The sequence below is a fragment of the Gastrolobium bilobum genome, unplaced genomic scaffold, assembly GCF_033153095.1.
Source record: "Gastrolobium bilobum isolate Gb01-03AN ecotype WA unplaced genomic scaffold, APGP_CSIRO_Gbil_v1 utg29653, whole genome shotgun sequence".
Classification (NCBI taxonomy): Eukaryota; Viridiplantae; Streptophyta; class Magnoliopsida; order Fabales; family Fabaceae; genus Gastrolobium; species Gastrolobium bilobum.
In genome coordinates, this window is record NW_026896310.1 from 34,428 (window position 1) to 57,169 (window position 22,742).

Consider the following 22,742-nt stretch of genomic DNA (forward strand, 5'->3'; position numbering starts at 1 on the left):
CTTAGACATATGTCTGAAATACTTCAATCAAATTTAAACACCACAAAACTCACTGTCACTTCTATCACCTACCGTTAAATTTGGCGTTTTCTGCCGGTTAGGTTTGAGGTATATTTGTGTCTATGTTAAAGTGTTCTTTATTATAAAGTGCATTAGCTTATAAAATATTAATGTGCGAGTTATATTTTAATAACCATTGTTGTTAAATAATACTATTAATTCCTTGCTATACAAAATTGCAGAACAAAACTAAAGTTCGATATTAAAATATTTTAATAGGAAAAGTGCTAGGTATGTACAAATTAAACATACATAAAGTTACGATTATTAACTTATATATAAAGGAGAGATTATACTTATTATTTCTTTTTTTTATTATTTATTATTACTAAATCTTAATCGTTGATTCTCACAAATTTAATTATTATAATTTATTAAAAATTAATAAGTATTATCCAATAAATTACAATCATTAAATTGACAGAAATCAACGATTAAGATTTAATAATAAAAGATAGTAAGAAAGAGAGATAATAAATATAATATCTCCCTATATATAATGTTAGAAAAAAAAACATATATGTAAAGTTAAACGACAACTAAAATAAAAAATAATTAGGTTCCTCAATATTTCATTTCAAGGTTGGTGGAACAATTTGACATTCATTCCCGCACGTCTCATACTTCGGGGTTTGGAACAAATGACAATTAATTACGCAATGAAGTGGGTATTAGTAATTAGAAAGGACTTCATCATCCGAAGATAGTGGAGGATATTTTCTCAAAACAGCGGCCAGAACTCCTAGATTTTATTTTAATAGACTCATAATTATCTATAATTCTTGCACATCATGAGTATTTCATGTTTTATTGTTAATAGGCTCGAAATTAGTTTCATAATCGTTAAAGTTTGAGGGAATATACAGAAACTCAGTGGCGGAGCCACTTTAGAACCAACAATATCTTGACATTGACTGTTTTTTTTTTTTAAATGGTTGATTTCCTATTTATTTAACTAAGGAAATAACAGCTTCCTCCATAGTTTATATTGACTAAATTTTTTAGAAATTAATGTTTGGCACGGGTTAAAAATTTTGTCCAGTAACCGACTCATATAAAAAAATAATTATTGTAGATATACTAAAAAAAATAATAGTGTCGTTTTTTGTTTTTTTTCATTTTCTATCACAATATAATAATACCTTAATATTAAAAAATCACAAATAAAAATAATAATAACAACAACACGTGTGTTGGACTAGAAAGCGGGGAAAAACATCATTGGATTAAAACAATATTGATGATGTAATAAAATCTTTCAGTTAGTATTGAAGTATGAAAAAACTAATAATTTATGATTTATCTTTAATTCCTATACACCGCACATGACAGACATAACAAGTGAGAGAAGAGAGATACCACACGCCATCGAGTCAGTGCAAAAGTCAAGCTTTACTCTTTGGAGTTTGAGGAGACAATGATCTTTGAGAAATGAAAATTCATCAAAACTCAGTTGAAATTTCCATTCCTATTGCTACACACACTCCTTCTTGTATAATGGAGCTTTTGCATCCTTCACATCTTCCTCACCATGATGCACCTACCCTTCATACTTCATAGCTTCTAACTTTGCACAAGCTGGCTAGTAGTACTTGTCAACCACAGGACCCCATGGAAGAGTATGATGAGAAAGTGCACGTAGCAGTTGGGAAGTCGGTGAAAAAAGCCATGGCTTTGCTTCAATGGAGTTTCACTCAGTTTAGGAACAAACAGATTCACTTACTTCATGTTTACCAACCTTCTACTATGATCCCCACACTATGTAAGTCTGTGTAGTTTTTTTGAATTTGGATTGGGTTTTTCTTTAAACTTTGAAATAGCAATTTAGCTGTGTTTTTTTTTTTTTTTTTTAAGGTTGAAAAATGAAACATAGTATATTTCTTTTTTTATGTGAAATTCTGATTCTATCCCATGAATTAATTCATTTAAAGTTGATACCTTGAACAGTAGGAAAATTGCCAGCATCCAAAGCTAGTCCTGAAGTAGTATCTGCTTTTAGAATAGAGGAAAGAGAACAGACCAAGAGGCTTTTGGAGAAGTACTTGAGCATTTGCCGTTCGGCCAAGGTATGCATGCAGCATGCATATCTTTGCGTGTTTATAGTCACAAACAACAAATACGAAATTATAAGTTATCAATTTGATGCTGATTTCAGCTTGTTCATTTGCATTATTATTGATTTTTCTTAATTCCATTTCTAAATGGAATTTTTTTTTTCTGGCCTTTGGAAAAATTTGTTGGTAAAGCTTTAGAAAAGAAGTGTATGTGAGAGTTGCTCCCGGGAGCCAACTTGAATCTTGGGTGTGACATGATACTGCATTTAGCCACAACTTTTAAATCCTATTTGCTATAATTCTGTTTTCATGTTTTCTACCTTTGGAATATGTGACTAGTTATTACTGAAATTTATTTTTGTTAAAAATGAGCTCATTCTATACTTTATAGAATATGCAATTAGTGGAAAGAAATCAATTATTAGTGGTCTTTGTTAAAGTAATTTCTTATCAGGTTAAAGCAAGCAGTGTCATAGGTGAAGCTGATGAAATCCAGAAAGGAATTGTTGCTTTGGTTATTAAGCATAATAGCAGGAAGCTCGTTATTGGAGCAATACCAGAAAAGTAAGCAATGCATTGACCGTCTACATAATCTTTGTTGAAATTCATATTCTTAATCTATTACTTGAATGGCAAACCAGTATTATGGAACTGTCATAGATTCTTATTTTCCTTTTCATTTTTTTTACCAGGGTCGGGGTATTGTTGTTTTCACCTGCATAGTCAAAGGGAATGATTATGTATGTGTTGAGATATATAGTCCCACAACTAAGGCTACACCAGTGGATCCGACACCATGTTTCAAGCCAAAACCTTAAGGCCTTATAAAGGCCACATTAGTTGCTCATACAACCAATGTAGGACTATATATCTCAACAGTATGCATGTGTAAAACTGTCTTGTCAATATGCATTGAACTTGGCTTATTTGCTTCTTTGTTCCATTCTAGTTAACGGGTTCTTATGGATTGGAAAATTTGATGTTATTCTCTTATCATCTATGTCTATCTTTTGTGTAGAGACTGGAAAATCTATGCCTTCCCCAGCTCTGATAACTTGAAGCATACAATCTACTTCAGTAGTTTCTTTTTTTTGTCCCTTTTCTTTCATAAAAGGGTTGAATAAATCTTTTCTCTTACAAAATCATGATGGAAAAATGCAGTTGCATGAAAGTCAATATGAATTCCAGTACAGCAAATTATGTTGCCAAAAATGCACCCCCTTTCTGTGAAATATGGTTTATCTATAAAGGTAAACACATTTGGACAAGAGAAGCTTCTGAAACTCCTCCTTCTTTGTCTTCATGTGCTCAACCTGAGACCACAACTGCAGAAAGCTTGAGTTGTAGATCTTTTCAATATGGTATGAATGATTTATTCCATTCAGAATGTCTTCAATCAGATTCTACAAGTACAAGGACTACGGTGTGTACTGGAATTGAATTTTGGGTTCAGAGTGAAATCATTGAAACAGAAGCCACTTTTTCATCCAAATCATCCAGTTGTGGCAGTCATTGCTCTCCCCAAAATTCTGCTGGGAGGTATTTAAGTACTCATTCAGAGGTTGAGGAAGAAACAGTTAATAGTCAACTCGTTGGAGCCAAAAGAGAAGCTGATGAAGAAACAGACGAGGCTTTTACAGAGCTGTTGAAGTGCAAAAGGTTGGAAGTGAAAGCCATTGAGGCCATAAATAAAGTAAGCATAACTTAATGATTGAACATCATTTTGAACTTCTGTTCGCAGAGAAGCTTATTCACTTTGTGTTTATTATAAGGAAAGGAGACAAACAAATTCTTGCTTGCCATGTGGGATCAAATATACTTTCTCATATATATAAGAAATTTTGACAAAGTATTACATGAAGATTCTAGAGAGCAACACCATGAACTGATTTTCCCAAATTCACTCTAAAGTGCCCAAATGTATTGTTCAAAAAATTTGTGGACATGACGTTTTGTGATTTAGCTGCATATGACCAAACTAGTAACGAGTGATGATATTTAATGTATAGTATTTTACTGATTTTTTTTTTCATGACTTATGTTCCAATACAAGTTAAATATTCTTTCTTCAGGTCAAATTGCTTGAATCTGCCCATTTACATGAAGTAAAGCTCAGAAAAGAGGTTGAGAATGTACTGAGAGCTACAGTACAGGAGCAACAAAAGTTCTTGGATGAGAAAGAAAGAATTGCTATTGAGCTGCAAAGGACCATGAGAAGTATTGCCCTGCTAGACAGTTGTGCACAGGAAACAAACCATAGGCGAAATGAAGCTGCAGATGAACTATCACTAATTCAAGCATCCATCTCAACCCTGTGGCATGAAAAACAACAGATCAGGCGACAGAGAATGGAAGCCCTACGCTGCCTTGAGCGGTGGAAAAGTCGTGGACAAGTTGGAGCTGCTCACTGCAATGGGGTCATTGGATTTGCTGAAGGATTACCTCAGCTAGCAGAATTTACATTATCAGATCTTCAAAATGCCACATGCAATTTTTCTGAGAGCTTTAAATTTAGGGAGGGTGGATATGGCTCTATTTATAAGGGGGAAATGTTGGGTAGAACTGTTGCTGTAAGGAAGCTTCATCCACATAATATGCAAGGACCAGCAGGGTTTCATCAAGAGGTTAGTTCCCCCATGATGGCCTTTCTGCTTTTGAAGTAGTTATCTTAAAAGCTTTAGGGCTTGAGAGGATCAGAGGCAGAAACATGATTTAGAGCCTTTTGGATTTTTAATTGGTTGAGGGACAACCACAACTCATCTCCTAAACAATCCATTGAATGTAATCAAGATAGATACCATGCTATCTTGTCTTATAAACACTTAAGCAGCTCTAAGTGCAAATCCTGCAAAATGTATATCCTTGGCATAACTTTGGATGTTTTTTTATTTTTATAGTGTTAATAACATATAGTTTGGTGTATATATATGTACTCATTTAGGAAGCTGTAGACTATCCGAAGCAATTTACACAACCATAAATTTTATTCGACATGCAAGACATCTTAAAACACTTCAGTAACATCTAGGAGTTCTTGAAGTATTTTTTCCAAACTGCAGGAACATATTAATAAATGGGAACAAGACACTGATGAGAGTATGCCTTAGCCTTTTTCTTTTCCTTTTACTTTGGCTGTGCAGTGTTTATATTTATTGATGCCTAGTCTATCTCTATCCAACAAATACATCAGACTTTTATGTTTCTTTCTTTCAACATTTGGCATGGCTATATGAAAGAGAACAAATCAATGGTTCTCATTTTTTAGGCTGGTTTTAGTTACAAACATACTTGTATTCTGGGAACTGTGAAGAATACATTTCTGGCTTCTTAAGTTGTTTTAACCTCTAATTTCCCCCATTGTACAAACTTGATGGTGTTAGTTTAGGACATTGATTGAGTTTTGTTTTTAAATAAATTATTTTCTCTTTTTCTTTCTTTCTTTCCTTTGGCTAGATTGTCAAGCATATGTTGTGTTCTTTTTTTTTTCTTTTGGTAAAGAAACATATGATGTGTTTATTTGATCCAACCAATGTTTATGTTTGTGTAACCAGGTTCAGGTTCTTGGTAGTATACAGCACCCTCATCTGTTGACTTTGCTTGGTGTTTGCTCTGAAGCCTGGTCATTTGTATATGAGTACTTGCCCAATGGAAGTGTTCATGACTACATATTTCGAAAAAGCAGTGTTTCCCCTTTGACATGGAAAACCCGAGCACGATGGATTGCTGAAATTGCTACAGCTCTCGGCTTCTTACATTCTTCCAAACCTGAAACTATCATCCATGGTGATCTGAAGCTCGAAACTGTCCTTCTTGATTCTGCACTTAGTTGCAAGATATGTGAATTTGGGTTCAGTAGGCTGGTGAAAGAGGAGTCACTCTATCTTCCTAGTTTCCGATTCAGTAGCACTGAGCCAAATGGTTCCTTTACACACACAGATCCAGAGTTTCAGAGAACAGGAGTACTAACACCTAAGTCTGACATATACTCCTTTGGTTTCATCATTTTGCAACTCCTCACTGGTAGAGCTTCGGTTGGATTAGCTGGTGAAGTACGCAAAGCAGTTTTTTGTGGAAATTTGTTTTCCATTTTAGATTCTTCAGCTGGAGAATGGCATCCTGTTGTGGCAAAACGGTTGGTTGAATTGGGATTGCAGTGCTGTCGTCCAAATAGTAGAGACAGACCAGAGTTAACACCTACTCTAGTGAGGGAATTGAAGCAGTTGCATGTTTCAGAAGAGAGACCCGTGCCATCTTTTTTCTTGTGTCCAATCCTTCAGGTAATTATTCCTTTCTGTTGGTCTTTACGTTACTAGGTTTGTTGGGAAGTAATACTAATGCAGTGTCTCAGATGAAGTACATAACATTGGTCTTTTAAAGGGCTGATGAGCCAACCAGTGCTAATCAGTACCAAAAATGTCTCTTGACCAGTTTTGGCTAGTACCATTTACCTGCTTAGCTAGACAAAAACATAAATCTAACCATGATGTCAACCTGGGCTACTAGGTTTGCTTATCTCTGCAGTGATTGTCACTTAGCATTCTTAATTTCTTAAATTTAAGTGGCAAGAGGACTGAATATAAATTTGGGTGTTGGGCATGAGTTGAAGAGAAACCCTTTTTCGTTTTTACAATATGAAGATAGTTATTGTATTCTGTGTGGCTTATGTTTATTGGATTCCTTCTTCAGGAAATAATGTATGATCCTCAAGTTGCAGCAGATGGATTTACTTATGAAGGGGAGGCCATATGTGAATGGTTGCAAAATAGGCACCAAACTTCTCCCATGACTAATTTAAAATTGAGTCACCTGCATCTTACTCCGAATCATACACTTCGACTTGCTATCCAAGGCTGGCTTTGCAAATCTTGAAGTAGTTTCATTAATTTATGTATGTTGTAAATATCTGCATATCTATTTTTCCATAACTGCATTGCCTTCCTTTAATGTTTTCTAGCTCAAATCATTGTTAAGCATTTAATGATATAAGGTTAATTGGTTTGCTATAGTTTATGCTTTCCTGAATCAGTCAGATACGTTCAGAATGACTTCTTGTACATTCAGAATTGCATTTGGATAGCTTATAGAATTTTGTACGGATGCGTTTTGATACTTTGAATTTTGTTATACATGAATTGCTGAAATAGTGAAATCTTAATAAAATGCTTCAATCTATTGTCTAGAGCTTACTGAAACCTTTAGCATATAAGTAATAAATAAGATGCAAATTTTCCAAATCAACCAATGGTTGTCTATGCCTTTGTAAGACAGTTCTTTGAACATCTCAAACAGGTTATGTGATTGTCATTACAGTGGCTGGGGAATGTTGATTCTCTACGCAGACAAAATATATATACATACATGCCAATATCCGTGTTATTTGTTCAGCAACAAACCGTGACTACTAAGGGGGAGGTTCTGGTAGGAACATAATGGTTACCATAATACGTTCGTCATATATGCTCTTCTACATGGAAAATGCAATAATTGCAAACGACTTGTTTGCTTCATTTAAATCTTCAAATTGCTTCAACACCCTTGTAGTATTCCATCTCTAGCAGAAAGCAGAGAGGCAGTGGCATGCATTTCTGTTGTTGAGTTAAAGGGGTGATCATCTTTTCCTGTGAAGATCCCAAGCCTGGAATCCTCTTCGTCACAGTCCAAAAGTGGTTTGGACTCCCCTTTCAAGCTCCATAGATGAAACTCCTCCTTGCTAGGTTCCATGTTTTCTTTAGAACTTGTTTCAGACTTCTGAAACATTTGATTGTTACCAAGATCATCCTGGTATCTCTTGGTTTCTACACTATCCGGGGACTTGAAAATTCCACCTTGATGGGTAGGAGATTTGACAGTTACTATGTCCACACCATTGTTTGAGCAAGAGGACTGGTTTTCCTGATCTTCATGATTGTTGAAATCTGAATTACATCTTCCGAGTGTGGTTGGCAATGATTTCTCACGTAGAATACCTTGTGCTGGAGTTGACCTTTGACAGAAACTTCCAAAACCTTGAATTCCTCTTGATAACCTTCGAGCATGGTTTCTCTCTTCCTTGAGGAGAGCTCCTTCTTCCAGCAGTTTCATTATCCGCTCTGATTTCTTTCTGACAGTTAAGCCCCAATTGAACCTACAAAAATTCTCAAAATGCCCTTATGATCTTGAATCTCCATTCTCAAGGGTAACAAAATTAATGAGCATAGATTTTAAGTTTGAGAGTTGTCACACAAAAAGAAAAAGAAAAAAGAAAGACATACCCATTGCTATCAATATATTGAAAGCCTTTCATTTGGCTAATAACATCTTTGTCACCCTGAAATTCCTCAGCAACACTTTCTGGTCCATGAGTCAACAAGTGCTCAAGCACGATCAGGGAATTGTATGTGGCCCTCCAATTCTTCTTTTCAAATTTAAGCAATCTATTTTAGAATTGTACCAGTTATTCATCCAGGATTAGTTGAAGCATGCTAAGGAAAAGAAAAAGAAGCATAGAAAACACCTTTTATGCAGAATCTCTACAATCCTCCAATAATCATCTACCTCAAAAGCAGCCCTTGAAATTGATCTGAGCGATGGGGAATCTGGGGCCCATTTATTTCCACTGGTTACCTCTTCTGTCATCCTGCAAAAAAAATAAAAAGATCCTTATATAGGAAAAAGAGAAAAAGTATATAATACAAATACTAGAGCTAGTTTTGTTTATGAAACAGATTGAAGGATAATCAAAATCTTATGATGATATCATAGCAGTGGCAAGCTTACAGCTCTGCAGGGGTGACATCTGTTAGAGCTAATCTAGCAGTCTTGAATTTTTCCTTGAGGAAGAAAGAAGCTTGCTTTTTTAATTCATGGAACAAAGGAGAGCCCATTTTGCTGTTGTTGTTTGTGTTCAACAGGATGGACATATCTGAACTTAAATTCCTCCCTTTGTAACTGAAACTGAGATAAAATGGGGAAAAGAGACACTGGTTTTGGTTTGTGAGTTGGAACAAGTAAAAATAAGATGAGGTCACAAATTACAACTAATCTTTTTTTTTTTTTGAGTTAGCCCCACAAGTCGGAGATAAAAATATTTAAATATCTTTCAAATGTGACATGTGTGCTGAGACCATTTCCTTTCCACTTATCCCATGCTAACCACTGAACTGTCATCCTATGATATTACAACTAATCCTTTTATACAACAAACAAAATTAACACCTTATGTGAGGAGAATAGTTTAATTTAGACGGTACAGTGAAACATGAAGACAAAGTTTGAGTGACATTTGTACTTGGACTTTGGAATTAAGAATTTTAATTTGCTAATGACATTTTGTCAGATTGCCATTTGTTTTAATTCTTTTTGTTTCCCTAGTCTTTGAAATTGTAAATGCGTATGTGAAGGCAAACATCTCGGAAGTCATCACTTGGGACAGCAGGTGGTTCGGTTTGAATTTTGAATTTTATTGCTGACAATTCCAGAGGCAGTATTTAGGTGAAATTCATGGGACTTGAGTGTTTTGGACAAAGCAGTCCAAGTGTGAAAGTCACAATCAATCCGATATACTTTATGAGCATCACACCATTGGAAATTTCTTCAATGCTTTCCTCAGTCCATCCTATGGCACATTCCTCTTAACTTCATAGTTAAAAGAAAATGAATAGATCCATGAAATTTTATATTACCTTATCATAAGAAAATTGTGTTTATGTACAACAGATACTTATTTAATATTTATTAAAAAAATGATAAGGCAATAATCCATTTTTAAATCAAATATATCGTCTTCTTTAAAGGTGTCAAAATAGGTTAAAGTTCACGGGCCAGCTGTAAAGTATTATGTTTGGCCCTAATCCATTAAAGTCTTTTTGTGGAAGGGTTTTTTTTAGTTGTAATCCTCAAAGCATAATTTAGCGGGCTGGCCTGCTGACCAAAATTTTTCTTTAATCAAAATTTTAATTATTTGAAAAAATAAAAATTTTATAAATTTAAATATTTATAAATATAAGTGAAAATAGTTGTGAATTTGATGGAGAATATAAGAGAAAGGAAAATGAAGTGTAAAAAAAACAAAATAAAAAAAGAATAAAATAAGAATAAGTAAGAAGAAAGAGTCCTATATAAGGACATATCTTAGATGCATTTTTAAACATGGAAATCATGAAAAAAATAAAGAGTCATATCTTATGAACCATGTGAAAGGTCAATCATAATCCATGCGAAATGTCATCCATAATCCAAAGGTCATCCATAATATTTTATAATACTCCTTTGGATGTATTTTACAATTCAACACACCATTAGTGTGATGATTGTAGAATATAGCAAAAGTTATGAAAAACAAAGAGTCACGTGTTATGAACCATGTGAAAGTTCATCCATAATATTTCACAACAAAAATAAATTTTTCAGTAATGATATATTTTAACAGAGATTTTCATCTGGCATAAAAATAAATAAATTTTCTATTGACATCTAAGCATTACATCCAAATTTGTATTGAAACATATTGTATACAATGCACTTTAGTAATTTTGTGGATAATAATAACTAATTTTTTTTTGTAACGGTAGTAGTTAAAGAAAATCAATGATTTTACTTTTAAATATATAGCATACTAAGAGCAGTTATTCAATACTGGTATTAAGATAATCTTTTCATCATTACTTTTAGTTTTCCACTATAATTGTTGTATTCTGTTATGACTCCGGGTGAGAAAATATTTATTTGATGGCATCATTTAATAATGAATTTAGTAAAAGTAGTAACTAAATTTCACTTCTATTAAAATTTTGTTTACATTTTCACTTGTATATTTATGTACAAATATTATGTTATTATAAAATTAAATTACAAAAACTTTATAATTTGTATAAAATATGTTAAGAAAGTGTTAAAAATTTATTTGTTAAAATATTATTGAAGGAAAAAGTGTTTGTCATTTTAAATGACATAAAGTTATGTCATTTTAAGAGAGATAGATACAAGAAAATATTTTTTTATTAAAAATTTAAATTAAAAAAAATCCATCCACTTTCTCTCCCATGATTTTCATTCCTTGTGTTTATCTCTCTCTTAAAATGACATAATTTTATTGAGGTTCATTTGACCCTGCAGATTTTTTAACTCTAACTCACACGAGCAAGACCCAAATGGGACAGACTAACCCATTTTGAGAGCTCTAGTCTTCTCTAAAAAAGTTTAAGTCGTTGAGTTTACTAATATTATATGCAATGGTTTATTATGGTCCATGCATAGCCCAGAGGTTAGTGACTTCAAATATCAGCCCAAACTACTTACCAGGTGAATATTTTGGGCTAAGGAATAATGCTCTACTGGGCCAGTCAAAACCGTTATCATATGAAACTTTATTGAATAGACACAAATCACAGAACTTTGTTGAATTAATGTCCTGATTTTCTTCTATAAGTAGCAAGTGAGGTTTGTGGAACCACAACATTTAATGGAGAGATGGATTGCTTCCTCCATCTGTGAAGGAATTGGTTGTGATAAATAGGATAGATCAACAGAGCATGATTGAAAATGCATCGCTGACTTCAAATTTAATGATAATAAAGAGACAGATATTCATTTGATGCATCTGATACCCGCCTCCGCCTGCTGCTGTTGTGCATATTTAATTCTCAGTCAAATGGTAGATAGTAGTTAGAAATTTTAATTAATTTGATGTTTGTAGAAACACCTGCAACATGTCTTTACAAACATTATGAATTTTAGATGCAATGTTTCGAGAGGTTTGAAATCTTTGCTACTAAAAGATGAAGAAAATTTCTTTGGTACTTTTCTTTTCCTTTTTAAGGCATCGATAGCCATTCATAATTAATGGTTAGCATTTATTTACGTGTTTTATTTTAATTTTTAATACAATTTAAATATTCTATTTACTAAAATATAAATATAATATTTATATCTGCTAAAGTGTAGCACATCGTTAAACATTTACCTATACTATAAAAATAAGTGATAAATTTTTTTTCTAAGATGCATACTATTCTTTTATTTATGTTTTAGTCATAATTCAAAAATTTGAATTACTTAAAAAATATGCAAAAGACATAACTATTGGAATTACTCAATATAGTTGAATTCAACCCCCCCAAAAAAATAAAAAAAAATTAACAACGTTTTAAAAAGTTTTCATAAACCGACAGAGACTTTATTTCTCGTTCTGCTGAGAAAACTATGTAAAGAATTTATTTTATGTGATTGCACAGGCGACACGACGTTTTTGGTCAATGAGACTTTTTCAATTTATGGTGGGAATGGCATAAAATGGACACATGCTTAAAACGGTTCTTATAGTTCTCTTCAATCCATTGAACCTGTTCTGAACTAGCATTGCGAGTCCCACATGCTCTCTGATATCAAGATTAAAAATACCTTAATTCAAATATAAATCATAGATAATGGTTTTATCCATTAATACGTTTATGTACACATTTTTAAATCCTAACCTCTTCCTACCGGCTACCGATTCATTCATACCCCACTGATACCATATTGAATATGAATTTTTATGTGCGTTTGGACCAACTTTTTTTTTCAGAAAATTGTTTTTTTAAAATAAGAAAAAAAAAAGACAAAACATAATGCTTTGGGAGACACATTACAAATAGTGCTTAATCCACGTCAAATCGAAAAGGCAGAAACCATATTGTAGGCATTCTCATTTGGAATATGTTATAGCGCATTCTCATTTGCCAACCATAGCTGCAAAGAGTGATGGGGGGTGCTAGTGATAAGATTTTTAAGGAATGACTCTTTATTACAAAAAAATACATTTTTATGTGAGAGTTATAATCAACAAAATCCAGCTTTTACAACTTTACAATCCTCACCACCCACTGAACCTTCGCCAGTATATATCTCATCTTTTTTTTCTTTTTCTTTTTTGTATAATATATGGTTTTTTGGCTATACTTATACACATGATCTCCATATCCTTCCCTCCAAAGAAATAACAATGATGGAAACATCATCATGGTAACGACGCCTATCACCCTGTGGAATTTCGAGCAATTCGTGAAAGTCCAAACCTGAAGATTAAGAAGGCCAAAAAAAAATCAGTAAGATCATAGTTTCAAAAATGAAATTATGAGATCTTTTAAGTGAAATTATTATTAATAATAATACCAGCTTTCTTAGCAGCACGAAATAACACTTCTTCAACCAAATGCTGAGCCGGGTCTCCCTCAGGTTGCAATGTGATGAAAAGCTCAACTTCAGCAACTGCTTCTTCGTTTGACAAGTATTGATAGAGCCCATCGGAGCATAATATCAAAAATTTATCCTTTGGGCCTAATCTGTGGTGTTTTAGATATGGTAGACAGCTTATGTAAGGAGAATTTCCTACATAGTCTATTCTAAACATTTCCAGAAGTGCATTGTTCCACTTGGGCTGCATAACATTCACAAGATAACCACCAATAAGAAAATGCACAATACATGAATGATAAACAAAAGTTGGGGAAAAAATTGTATTAGAAAGCACTACTCAGCTCTATGTGATAGATTTCTGAAGATCCATAGATAATTCATAATTATATAATGAGATTAATATTCCAATTTCTATGAAAAGGAAAGAAGCTACTACTTTGTGATTAATTTTTGCATCCTATGAGAGTGAAACCTAGCTTCAGTTTCATAGCTCATACTAGCAGTAGCAAAATTTTATACATCCAAGTTCCCAGGACTATATAGATATAAGCAATAGATACCAATAAGAAATGTGGAAGCAAGTATAATCCTTTTGTTGAATTCCTTGACATTCATGCTATAGGATGACTTTAAAAGTAGATTACATTTAGATATAACTATAAGCAATAGATACCAACCTGTTTGAGAAATCCAGCACCAAATGCTCGGGTAACCTTGAGAGAACCCTTAACACGATCATTTACTACAGCACAAGTATCATCTGGGTGCTCTTTTTTTATTCTCTGGACTTCCTGGAATTGAAATAAGACATTTATCAATCAAGATGTGCAGAAAAAAACACAAGCCAGCTAAAAGCAGTAATAAAAGTGAGGCAAAAAAAATAAAAGTGAGGCAAAAAACTACTTACTTCTTCAACATTGGTACTATGATCCTTGGTAAGCTGAATTGCACTTAGACTAGGAACCAAGTTTGATGTATCAACATCCCATGATTCAAGATCATTCATTGTCTCTTCATTGATCCTCTCCAAGTCCTGTCTGATTTTCCCAAGCCAATAATCAGGCTCAGCCTTTTGAGCCAGCACAGCTCTACTATCACCTACATTCATCACATAAACATCTTCCCCCTTCATTAACATCACAAGAACACAAGAACCCATCAAAGCAAGTTCAGGATTCTCCCCAACCATCTTATCCGCAACATCAAGATAAGACTCTTCTGTTTTCCTGAGAGCTCGAGAGAGAGCTTCCAAAACATCTGAATGATTAATAGAGTTGGTTCCACCAGAACCAGATCGACTTAGACTTAGCTGTTCCTTCAATCTTCTATCAAGCTCTACTCTTTCACGATCCCATTCACACTTCCACCTCCTTTGATTCTCCTCCCATTTCTTAGCTGCACCTCTATACTTGTTCTTGGAATTCTTACCACTTTTTCTCTTCAACACCACATCCCCACTTGCATACGGACCATTATTCTCTTCTTCAACACAATGAGAACAAGTATCTATTACCAACTTGTCCTCCTTCCCAAAATCACCATCATCGAATGGAATCGAATCTCGCACTTCCAAATTCGAATTCTCTAGAGGAACCCCATCATCCCACAACAAACCCTTCAGTTCCTTATGCACGGCGGTGTATAGATTTGAAAGGAGGTAATCAGGTGCATCAGGACCATTGAAACCATCGTAAATCCCCACGAAAACCCAACCGTGTTCCTCTGAAACTACCACGTGAACACGATCCTCACCTGCTTTCCCCTGAGCCCATTGAAGATTCTGATTTTCCATTGAATCATCGTCTTCCAAACTACCCTCGCTACTCAGATTCACACTGCTCACCGTTAAATTCTCGTTGTGGTGCTTCTCCGCCGCAACGATCCACTCCGGTTCCTTTACCCCACCTTTGATCGGAGCAACAATCGAGTTTTGCCCACGAGACAGAGTCTTCGAAATCGCCCTCCGAAGAATCCGAATCCACCGACCCTTCCTTGTTCTTGGTCTTAAACCAAAACCTAAACCCCCATGCGAGAAGCTTCTTTGAAACTGATCGGAGCTATCCTTTTCCATCGGACCCGAAAACAACCCGCGATCGATTGGACCCGACATGAACCCACGCTCGATTGGACCCGACAAGAACCCTCTCTCCATAGGACCCGAACCCGGAACCCCACCACCCAGATTCCCTGAAAAGGGACCCGAACTCATGAGATTTCTCGGAATCGGTTGCAGAGGAAGCGAAGCAAACGAGGTTGAACTCTCAAAAGCCGCAGCTCTATCGATGCAACCGTAGGAGTACAAGTCCACGAGCGACGTCGAGAGCGGCGTCGACGTGTTCGCGCTCACCGATGCACCGGAGATTGTTCTGAACGTCGTGGTTTCTTCTGAGTGGACCTTCGATGAAGATATCCGGGTCGGGTCGGGTCGAACGTAGCAGAAGGAGTGGCCAAGTCCCTCATCCAGTGGCTCCGTTATAAAAATCGATATGTCCTGCTTCCGGCGACCGCCTCCTCCGTTGCCGGTGAAACACACAGTTAGCTTTCCTATTCCGTTACCCATCGCTACAACAAGAACAAAATCAAAAGAATAGAGGCAAGTTACAAGGTTGCTACAACCCGTTATTCATGGTAGCTTGATGAAGAAGAAGAACTAAACAAGGGAGCGTAAGTGAGAGAGAACCAGATGGTGCAGAAAGAGAAGTTGAAGCTGATAAGAGAAGTAGAAGAAGGAGAGAGAGAAAAGGCGTTGACTTTGGACGTAAGGGTTTTTTTGTAAATAAGAAAACGCACTCGTTTTTTTCTCAATTATTTTTTAAAAAAAGTTAGGAATTTTTTGAGTGGGGGGAGTTGACTGTTTGAAGATAAAGTAAAACTCAAAGGTTTATGTCTTGTTTTAATAAATTATTCAATGTTCAATAACGTTTCTTATAGAGCGTGATATACACGTTCCGATGCAAGTGGATGAGATCCGTGTTGTTTTGTGGAATCGCGACGATTAGGGGCGTTTGATAGAAAAAAAAAAAATTATCTGAGAATTACGATTTTCAAGAATATGATAAGAAGATGAAATTTTTTAAAATATTACAAAAAAATTGTTTGGTAAACTAAAATATTCCCAAAAATGTTGAGTTAATTTTATTGAAACTATGTTTAGTTATATTAAATTTTCTTTTACCATAAAATCTTAGAATACCACCTCCTGAAAAATAAACACACAAAATAAAATTTTGAGAAAATCAGATTTCTAATTTTTTTTTTTAAATCTTGTACTAAACGTGAATAAATATGATTACTACTTTAAATTTTCCAGAAATCCTAAAAAAACTCTTGAGGAGACGTTTGGTACAAGAGAAATTTTTATTTGTCCAGAAATCTTGATTTTTAAAAATATAATTTTTGCATTCAGTTTACGATAATATCTGAAAATTTAAAATTTAAAAAAATTGAGTTTCCCGGGAATCCTCACAATCCCGCGTACCCAACGTTGTAACAAATGCTCCTTAAGCTAATGATTCTGATGTTCTTTCACGCGCTAGTTTAGAGCGTTGTTGTGGTGGTTTCTTGTGCTTGAGAGAAAAGAGGGTGAAATTTAAATGAAGGTCGTAAGTTTTGGTTAAGAATCGAAAAGTCAACACGGAGAAAAAATTAAAAAAAATCGGATCTTGAAAAGCGTGCCACGGTCACCGTTGGATCAAGCGGAGGGTGTAGAAGAAATACAGGGTTGACTAACACGTGGCACTCTTTGATTGCTTGAATGTGATAATTTCTCAACTTGGGGTTTCCCGAGCTCGGGCCAGCTCATAACACTTGGATAGAAGAACAAGAAATTGTCAATAATTTCTGCTCTTTGTTTTAATTGAAATGAGAAAATGGGAAATAGAAAGAGAAGAAAAGGTTGGCTTTTACTTAATTGAATGTGCTGGTGGGGTGGTTCGATATTAGTAATGCTGCCATCACTGCACTGCCTGAATATTTAGGTAATTTGAATAATGTGGATGTAAATGTAGCCCCATTACTCCATTGACTTTTTTTTTATTATTATAGGTTGAATTGAATGTTGACATTTCGAGTGCATTTGATGATGCTTGAGACGAAAGGTATACTCAATTTGTTTATTATAAATGATGATTTTATAAATACTTGCTAAGATTGCAAATATTTTGAATTTTGATGAAAGAATTGAATTTTTTTTTATAGCCAACTGGGTCAGAGCCCAAAAAACAAAAACAAACAAAACAAAGACAGAACACCAAAATAAAAACAGAAGCTACTGGATCACCAGAGCTCGCGATCTTCCCATTCCAGTAAGATCAGTCAGATAAATAATATGAATGTTAGGTGGTGATTCTTCACAAAAAAGATATTGCACATCCTCATCATGTTCCAAGATAAAATTTGTCATCCAATCCGCATAAACATTTCCTTCCCTGAACGTGTGGTTTAAACTAACTGACCAATCTTTCTGAATCCATGCTCGTATCCGATAAATCAACTGACTCTCACGAGCTGCTGCACCTGAGAGGTGAGCACAGTAATAACACAAGTTGAATCACTTTCAATTATAACATTACGGTGACCAGAATTCTAAGCTAATTTCAGCCCGCGAAACACACCCCATAACTCTGCTTTAAAAGAATTACAAATCTCAAGCCCATAAGCAAATCCACCAAGTCATCTCCTTTGAGAATCTCTCATAACCCCACCACAAGCAGCTATGCTATGAGTAAAATTACAATTTGACAAGTCATATTTGAGTAAAGCCTATTTTAGGTCCCTAACAAAAAATACGGTATGCACTTTCATCCGTTACGAAAAAAATCAACTTTTGGTCTCTCTACCATTTTAGTTCTTTGAAAATGTGGTCCCTAAGAAATTCAATGAAGATCCAATTTAATTCCTAAAAAAGGATTGATATTGATTTATTTTTTTTAAAAAATAAAAATGGAGATCATATTTTTTTGCTAGAAATCCAAACAAGACTTTATCCTAGATAATATTCAAATCTTGCAAAATATTTATTAGCATATAAATGTCAATATTGTTTATTTTTCCAGCTAGGCAAGTCGCATTAAGAAATAATTTTAGTGAAAAATTAGTAATAATAACTTACGCTAGAAGATAGGAATAGTTTGTGCTTAACTTCTAGAAGTTTGATAGGACATTATGTTTCAAAGAAAATTCTTACTTTACCAAGTCAGATAATTTATCCTTCAAAGTTATAAACAATTCCTTGATGTTTTGGAGAGAAGATCTACTTCTCTTTTCCATCTCAACCGGTAAAACAGGCTTGACTCGGCAGACTAATCTACCTCACCCACTAAACGAGACGGGGCAGACTAAGTTTTTTAACCCATCTCAAAAGCGGGGCAGGGCAGGGCAGGATGGCCTCATTTTTTGCCGGGTTAATGACGGGTATAGGCGAGCGAGGCAGGTCAGTGTAAAATAGATTCGGGCTGGCCGACGAACTTGCCCAACCCGCTAAAAGGAGGGGGCGAGCCGAGTTTTTCAGCTCATTTTCAAAAACGGGGCGGGCTGACTCATTTTTGGCTGGGCGAGCCACCCACTTTGCCACCTCTACGTATCCCAATCAAAAATTCGCTTATTTTTTTATTTTTTAAATTAACATCGTTTTTCACACTTAGTGAATAACTTGTACGATATAGACTTATGTCCATCTATATTGCACCGACATCAACATAAGATATAGGATACAACACGATACTCAGACACATTAATTCTAAAAAATATTAAATTTTGATATTTTAGAATATGTTTTGATAGTAAATAATATTTTTAATTTATATAGTATATATTATATTTAATATTCAATAATTTTATTATTATTCCCATTAATTTTGAAAAAAAAAACATAAAATGTAAATATTTACTATTATGTTTTCAAATTGAAAATCTCTTAAACACTATAGTGAGATTTATTCGGTATCCATTTTTAATTTTTATTATATCAGTTTGGTAAATCATGGATCAATTTTTAATGATATATAATGAAATTTTAAATATTTTTGATGTCAGAGCGTGTCAAGGTGTTGGGAAGTGTCGGACACGGCACGTTAAATTTTTTAAAGTGTCGGTGCAACATAGGTGCCCATCTTTCATAATAATAAAGACAAAGATAAGGGTCCAAAATCGATTATTAGAAGGACAAATTGTTTCGGTATTATATTAAAAGGTTTAATATTTCTTATGTTGAAGTAGATAATTTTTATTTTTTACACACATATAAAAGTGTACGAGACTCATTTTTTCTTTTTTTCTTTTTTCTTTTCACATGGACCTATGTAGGCCCTATATACTTTAATATATATATATATATATATAAGAAGGAAAAAGTTTTTGTCTTTTTAAATGTCACAACTTGTGTTATTTCACTCTCAAAAAGAGGTGAGACTCACACCTTTATATTTTTTTGTCCACTCTCTTTCTTTCTTTATCTATCTCTTTCTCTCACTTAAAATGACACAACTTTACATCCTTTAAAATGATACACATTTTTCCCATATAAGAAACAAATTTATCTCAAAATATTAAACCTTATATAAAAAACCGCGTGCCATGATGATATTATTCACATCTAATTTTATGAAATTTGTACCTGCGTCATCAAGAAGAAACAGTTACAAAATGTTTTGTCATTGGGGCTCGTCCCTCGAAGCTCTATTTGTTAAAAAATTAATTTGTAATATTTAATTTATGAAGTTTGTAAGTTCATTTTAGAGCTTCTTATAGAGTGAAATTTGAAGTTTGTCATATCATTTTATACTTTTTGACCAACTCAGACATATATATAAATTTTCGCTTCATGTAAATAATGATTACATGTTTACTTTTGCCATGAATCTAACCTTCAAAAACATCATCAACAACAAGTGTTATTATAATATCTCTACTTTAAGAATTTAATTAATTATCTGTAATTAAATAATTAAGCATATATAAGTGAGTAGAATTAAGCAAGAAGTTAAAATTAATGAGTTAAGGGTACTTTTGAGGTGAAAAGTGCAGTCAGTGAGAATTAAGAGGTGAAAGTGTGGATAGATAAAAATACCCAAAATATAAAAGTAAAGTTACAAATATTACTAGAAAAATATTCTAGACCATTTGGTTAAGTTTGGTGGTGAATGGAGATGAATAGGTAGTTACAACTCACTTAACCTATATAAGTGTAAAAACACAAAAGACAGTGCCATCTTCTTTCTTCTTCATCGTGCAACACAGGCAAGGGAGAGAAAAGAGAACATTTGTGTGCACATAGGAAAATGGTGTTTGGTAATAAATAATATAAAAATACTTTTTTTTAAAGCTTTAAGGCAATTCAATTTTCTTGCACATATAAAAATTACGGAACGCATAAAAAAAAATTTATTTAAAAAAAAAAATTGCACAAATTTTTGTGTAACTGTAGCAGGAGAGTAGTTGCTTCCACATCAACATAAGAAAACATTTTTTTTTTGGGTTTATCATCTATCATTTAACATGACCACAAAAAGTTTCCTACACACACAACATTTTGTGGGGCCCGCAGCAAAAAAAAAAAAAAAACTTCGGCACGCAAAACGAATCTCTATAACATAACACAATCACTTTTCCTACAACATAACTCTTATAAAACCCTTTTTTTTTATACATAAATTGTTAGTTATGTGCCATTACTAATTTGCTATTGTCCGAACATATATCTAGAGCGAGAATTCAATGCCATCATAATTAATTATTTGCAAGTGGCAACAAGACCTTCCTATGGAGTAACATGAATTTCAATTTGCAATTTGCATGACCCACCAACCCCATTGTGCTTTTGTCTTTTACTAACAGCTGCACAAACTATTTCGTGATAATGTAGATTATGGAGTAATGAATTTCAATTGGACACTTGTTATATATCCTTTTGGCCTTCATATAGACGAGTATAAAAATATACATTCTCTAATTGGTAAACTTGTAGTTCATAAATTCATTTTGACAACAATATTGCAATTTTTTTTTAAATTTCTCTACGGTTCATTGTTTATCCAACTAATTTAGTTTGAGTTGAACACGATCATAACAATAATAAAATTTTATCTATTAAATTTTTTAACAATTATATATTCTGTTATAGATATGAATATTATATCTCAACTACCCACCTAAAAATTTACTAAGAGATAGATTCTTGTGTATCTCAACAACTCTAAACAGTCAAAGTACACAAGATAAGGGTCACATCCCAACAGCAAGGGAGCTGAACCCTAATGCAATTGGGAGAGCTCAAAAGGCCCAAGTCTAGGAAGGTAAACCTTATAAATAAGAGCTTAAGAACCTCAAGTACACACTTTTGACCTATTTACTAATACTGCTCACACTGTGCACACACCCACCCTGTTAAATATCATAGATACAAGAGGAAATGATAGTAATCCTTGTTGTATTAAACTACACAACATTGGTGCTATTATATAGCAAACCAATTGAAGAATACAAAGAGACACACTCAATATGGGACTTCTACACTATTAACACTAACACTCTTAACACACCCCTTGGTCATAAGCTTATTGCTTGTGCGCAGTGATTGGGATATCGGCTATAAGCCAAGTATACACTCGATTATATTATATCTCTGAGCGCATACCTCACGGTATAGCAATACGGTCTATCCAGGACCGAACATTGGCGCCGTCTGTAGGGACGGTAAATTTCGATCCCCATTCCACGATGACGAACACTCGTTCGACGTCTAGCACTACCCAAGTGTCGCCACACCAGTCCGCGCTGGAACAGCTCCAATCACCCACGACCCTTGTGTTGATAGATGTACAGGTCAGAGAGGTCGGCCATTAAGGACCACCCTCTAGACCCCAGCCCAACGCAACAGTGGGTGTAGTGCGTCCACCTCCACACAACGAACCGTCAAGGGACGTGACCACTGTGGCCATGAATGCAATCCTCCAAATGATGCAGGAAATGGAGAACAGATTTCTGGCCCAGCAAGGGTTGAACACCCAGAGGATGGAAGCACTGGAGGCCGAGCTGCGAAATCAAAACCCTGAAGGCCGAGCTGGAGGATCAGGCCGAGGCAGAGGGGCAGGCCATGTAGCTGGGCCGCGGCATTAGAACGCGGCCACAGCAGATGAAAATGCGCAAAACCTGCAGAACCATAACCTCGGCAACCACCAGAATGGCGGAGGGCCAAACAACGACCAAGAAGATAATTATCTCCATGATGAGGAGGCTAACGACAGTCCATTCACTGAAAGGCTTATGAACTTGGCAATACCGCCGAGATTCAAAATAGCTAGGATACCCCCGTACGACGGAAGTCAGGACCCGGAAGCCCACCTAGAGGCTTTCAAGACCGAGATGCTGTTCAATGGGATAACTGGACCTATTAAGGCCAGGATCTTCGCGACAACCTTAACAGGTCAGGCAATGGCTTGGACAACCAGGCTTCCCAGGAACTCGATCGACTCGTTC

The 22,742-nt window shown here is 34.7% G+C and overlaps 3 protein-coding genes across 6 annotated transcripts; 1 reads left to right on the forward strand and 2 right to left on the reverse strand.

The window, feature by feature from the left end:
* Nucleotides 1–1,410: 1,410 nt before the first annotated feature.
* On the forward strand, nt 1,411–7,275 carry LOC133298843 (U-box domain-containing protein 33-like). Of its 2 annotated transcripts, none has more exons than XM_061498212.1 (7): nt 1,411–1,822; nt 2,008–2,126; nt 2,569–2,678; nt 3,276–3,807; nt 4,187–4,738; nt 5,666–6,391; nt 6,801–7,275. In XM_061498212.1, the coding sequence occupies exons 1-7, from the start codon at nt 1,672–1,674 to the stop codon at nt 6,981–6,983; spliced, it is 2,373 nt and encodes a 790-aa protein (XP_061354196.1). In that variant the 5' UTR covers nt 1,411–1,671; the 3' UTR covers nt 6,984–7,275. The 2 variants fall into 2 exon arrangements, with proteins under 2 accessions (XP_061354196.1, XP_061354197.1); XM_061498213.1 differs by having other exon boundaries at nt 1,713–1,822; nt 2,011–2,126; nt 2,576–2,678.
* A 365-nt stretch (nt 7,276–7,640) lies between these two features.
* On the reverse strand, nt 7,641–9,013 carry LOC133298839 (epsin-3-like). Its single transcript, XM_061498209.1, has 4 exons — nt 8,871–9,013; nt 8,608–8,730; nt 8,366–8,527; nt 7,641–8,238 (listed from the first exon to the last, which is right to left on the reverse strand). Exons 1-4 carry the CDS (start codon nt 9,011–9,013, stop codon nt 7,641–7,643), a joined length of 1,026 nt encoding a protein of 341 aa, XP_061354193.1.
* A 3,891-nt stretch (nt 9,014–12,904) lies between these two features.
* Nucleotides 12,905–16,020, reverse strand: LOC133298844 (probable protein phosphatase 2C 4). 3 transcript variants are annotated; one of them, XM_061498215.1, is made up of 5 exons: nt 14,836–16,020; nt 14,176–14,706; nt 13,946–14,059; nt 13,245–13,509; nt 12,905–13,147 (listed from the first exon to the last, which is right to left on the reverse strand). In XM_061498215.1, the coding sequence occupies exons 1-5, from the start codon at nt 15,826–15,828 to the stop codon at nt 13,032–13,034; spliced, it is 2,019 nt and encodes a 672-aa protein (XP_061354199.1). In that variant the 5' UTR covers nt 15,829–16,020; the 3' UTR covers nt 12,905–13,031. The 3 variants fall into 3 exon arrangements, with proteins under 3 accessions (XP_061354199.1, XP_061354201.1, XP_061354198.1); XM_061498217.1 differs by having other exon boundaries at nt 14,176–14,663; nt 14,808–16,020; XM_061498214.1 differs by having other exon boundaries at nt 14,176–16,020.
* Nucleotides 16,021–22,742: the final 6,722 nt, after the last annotated feature.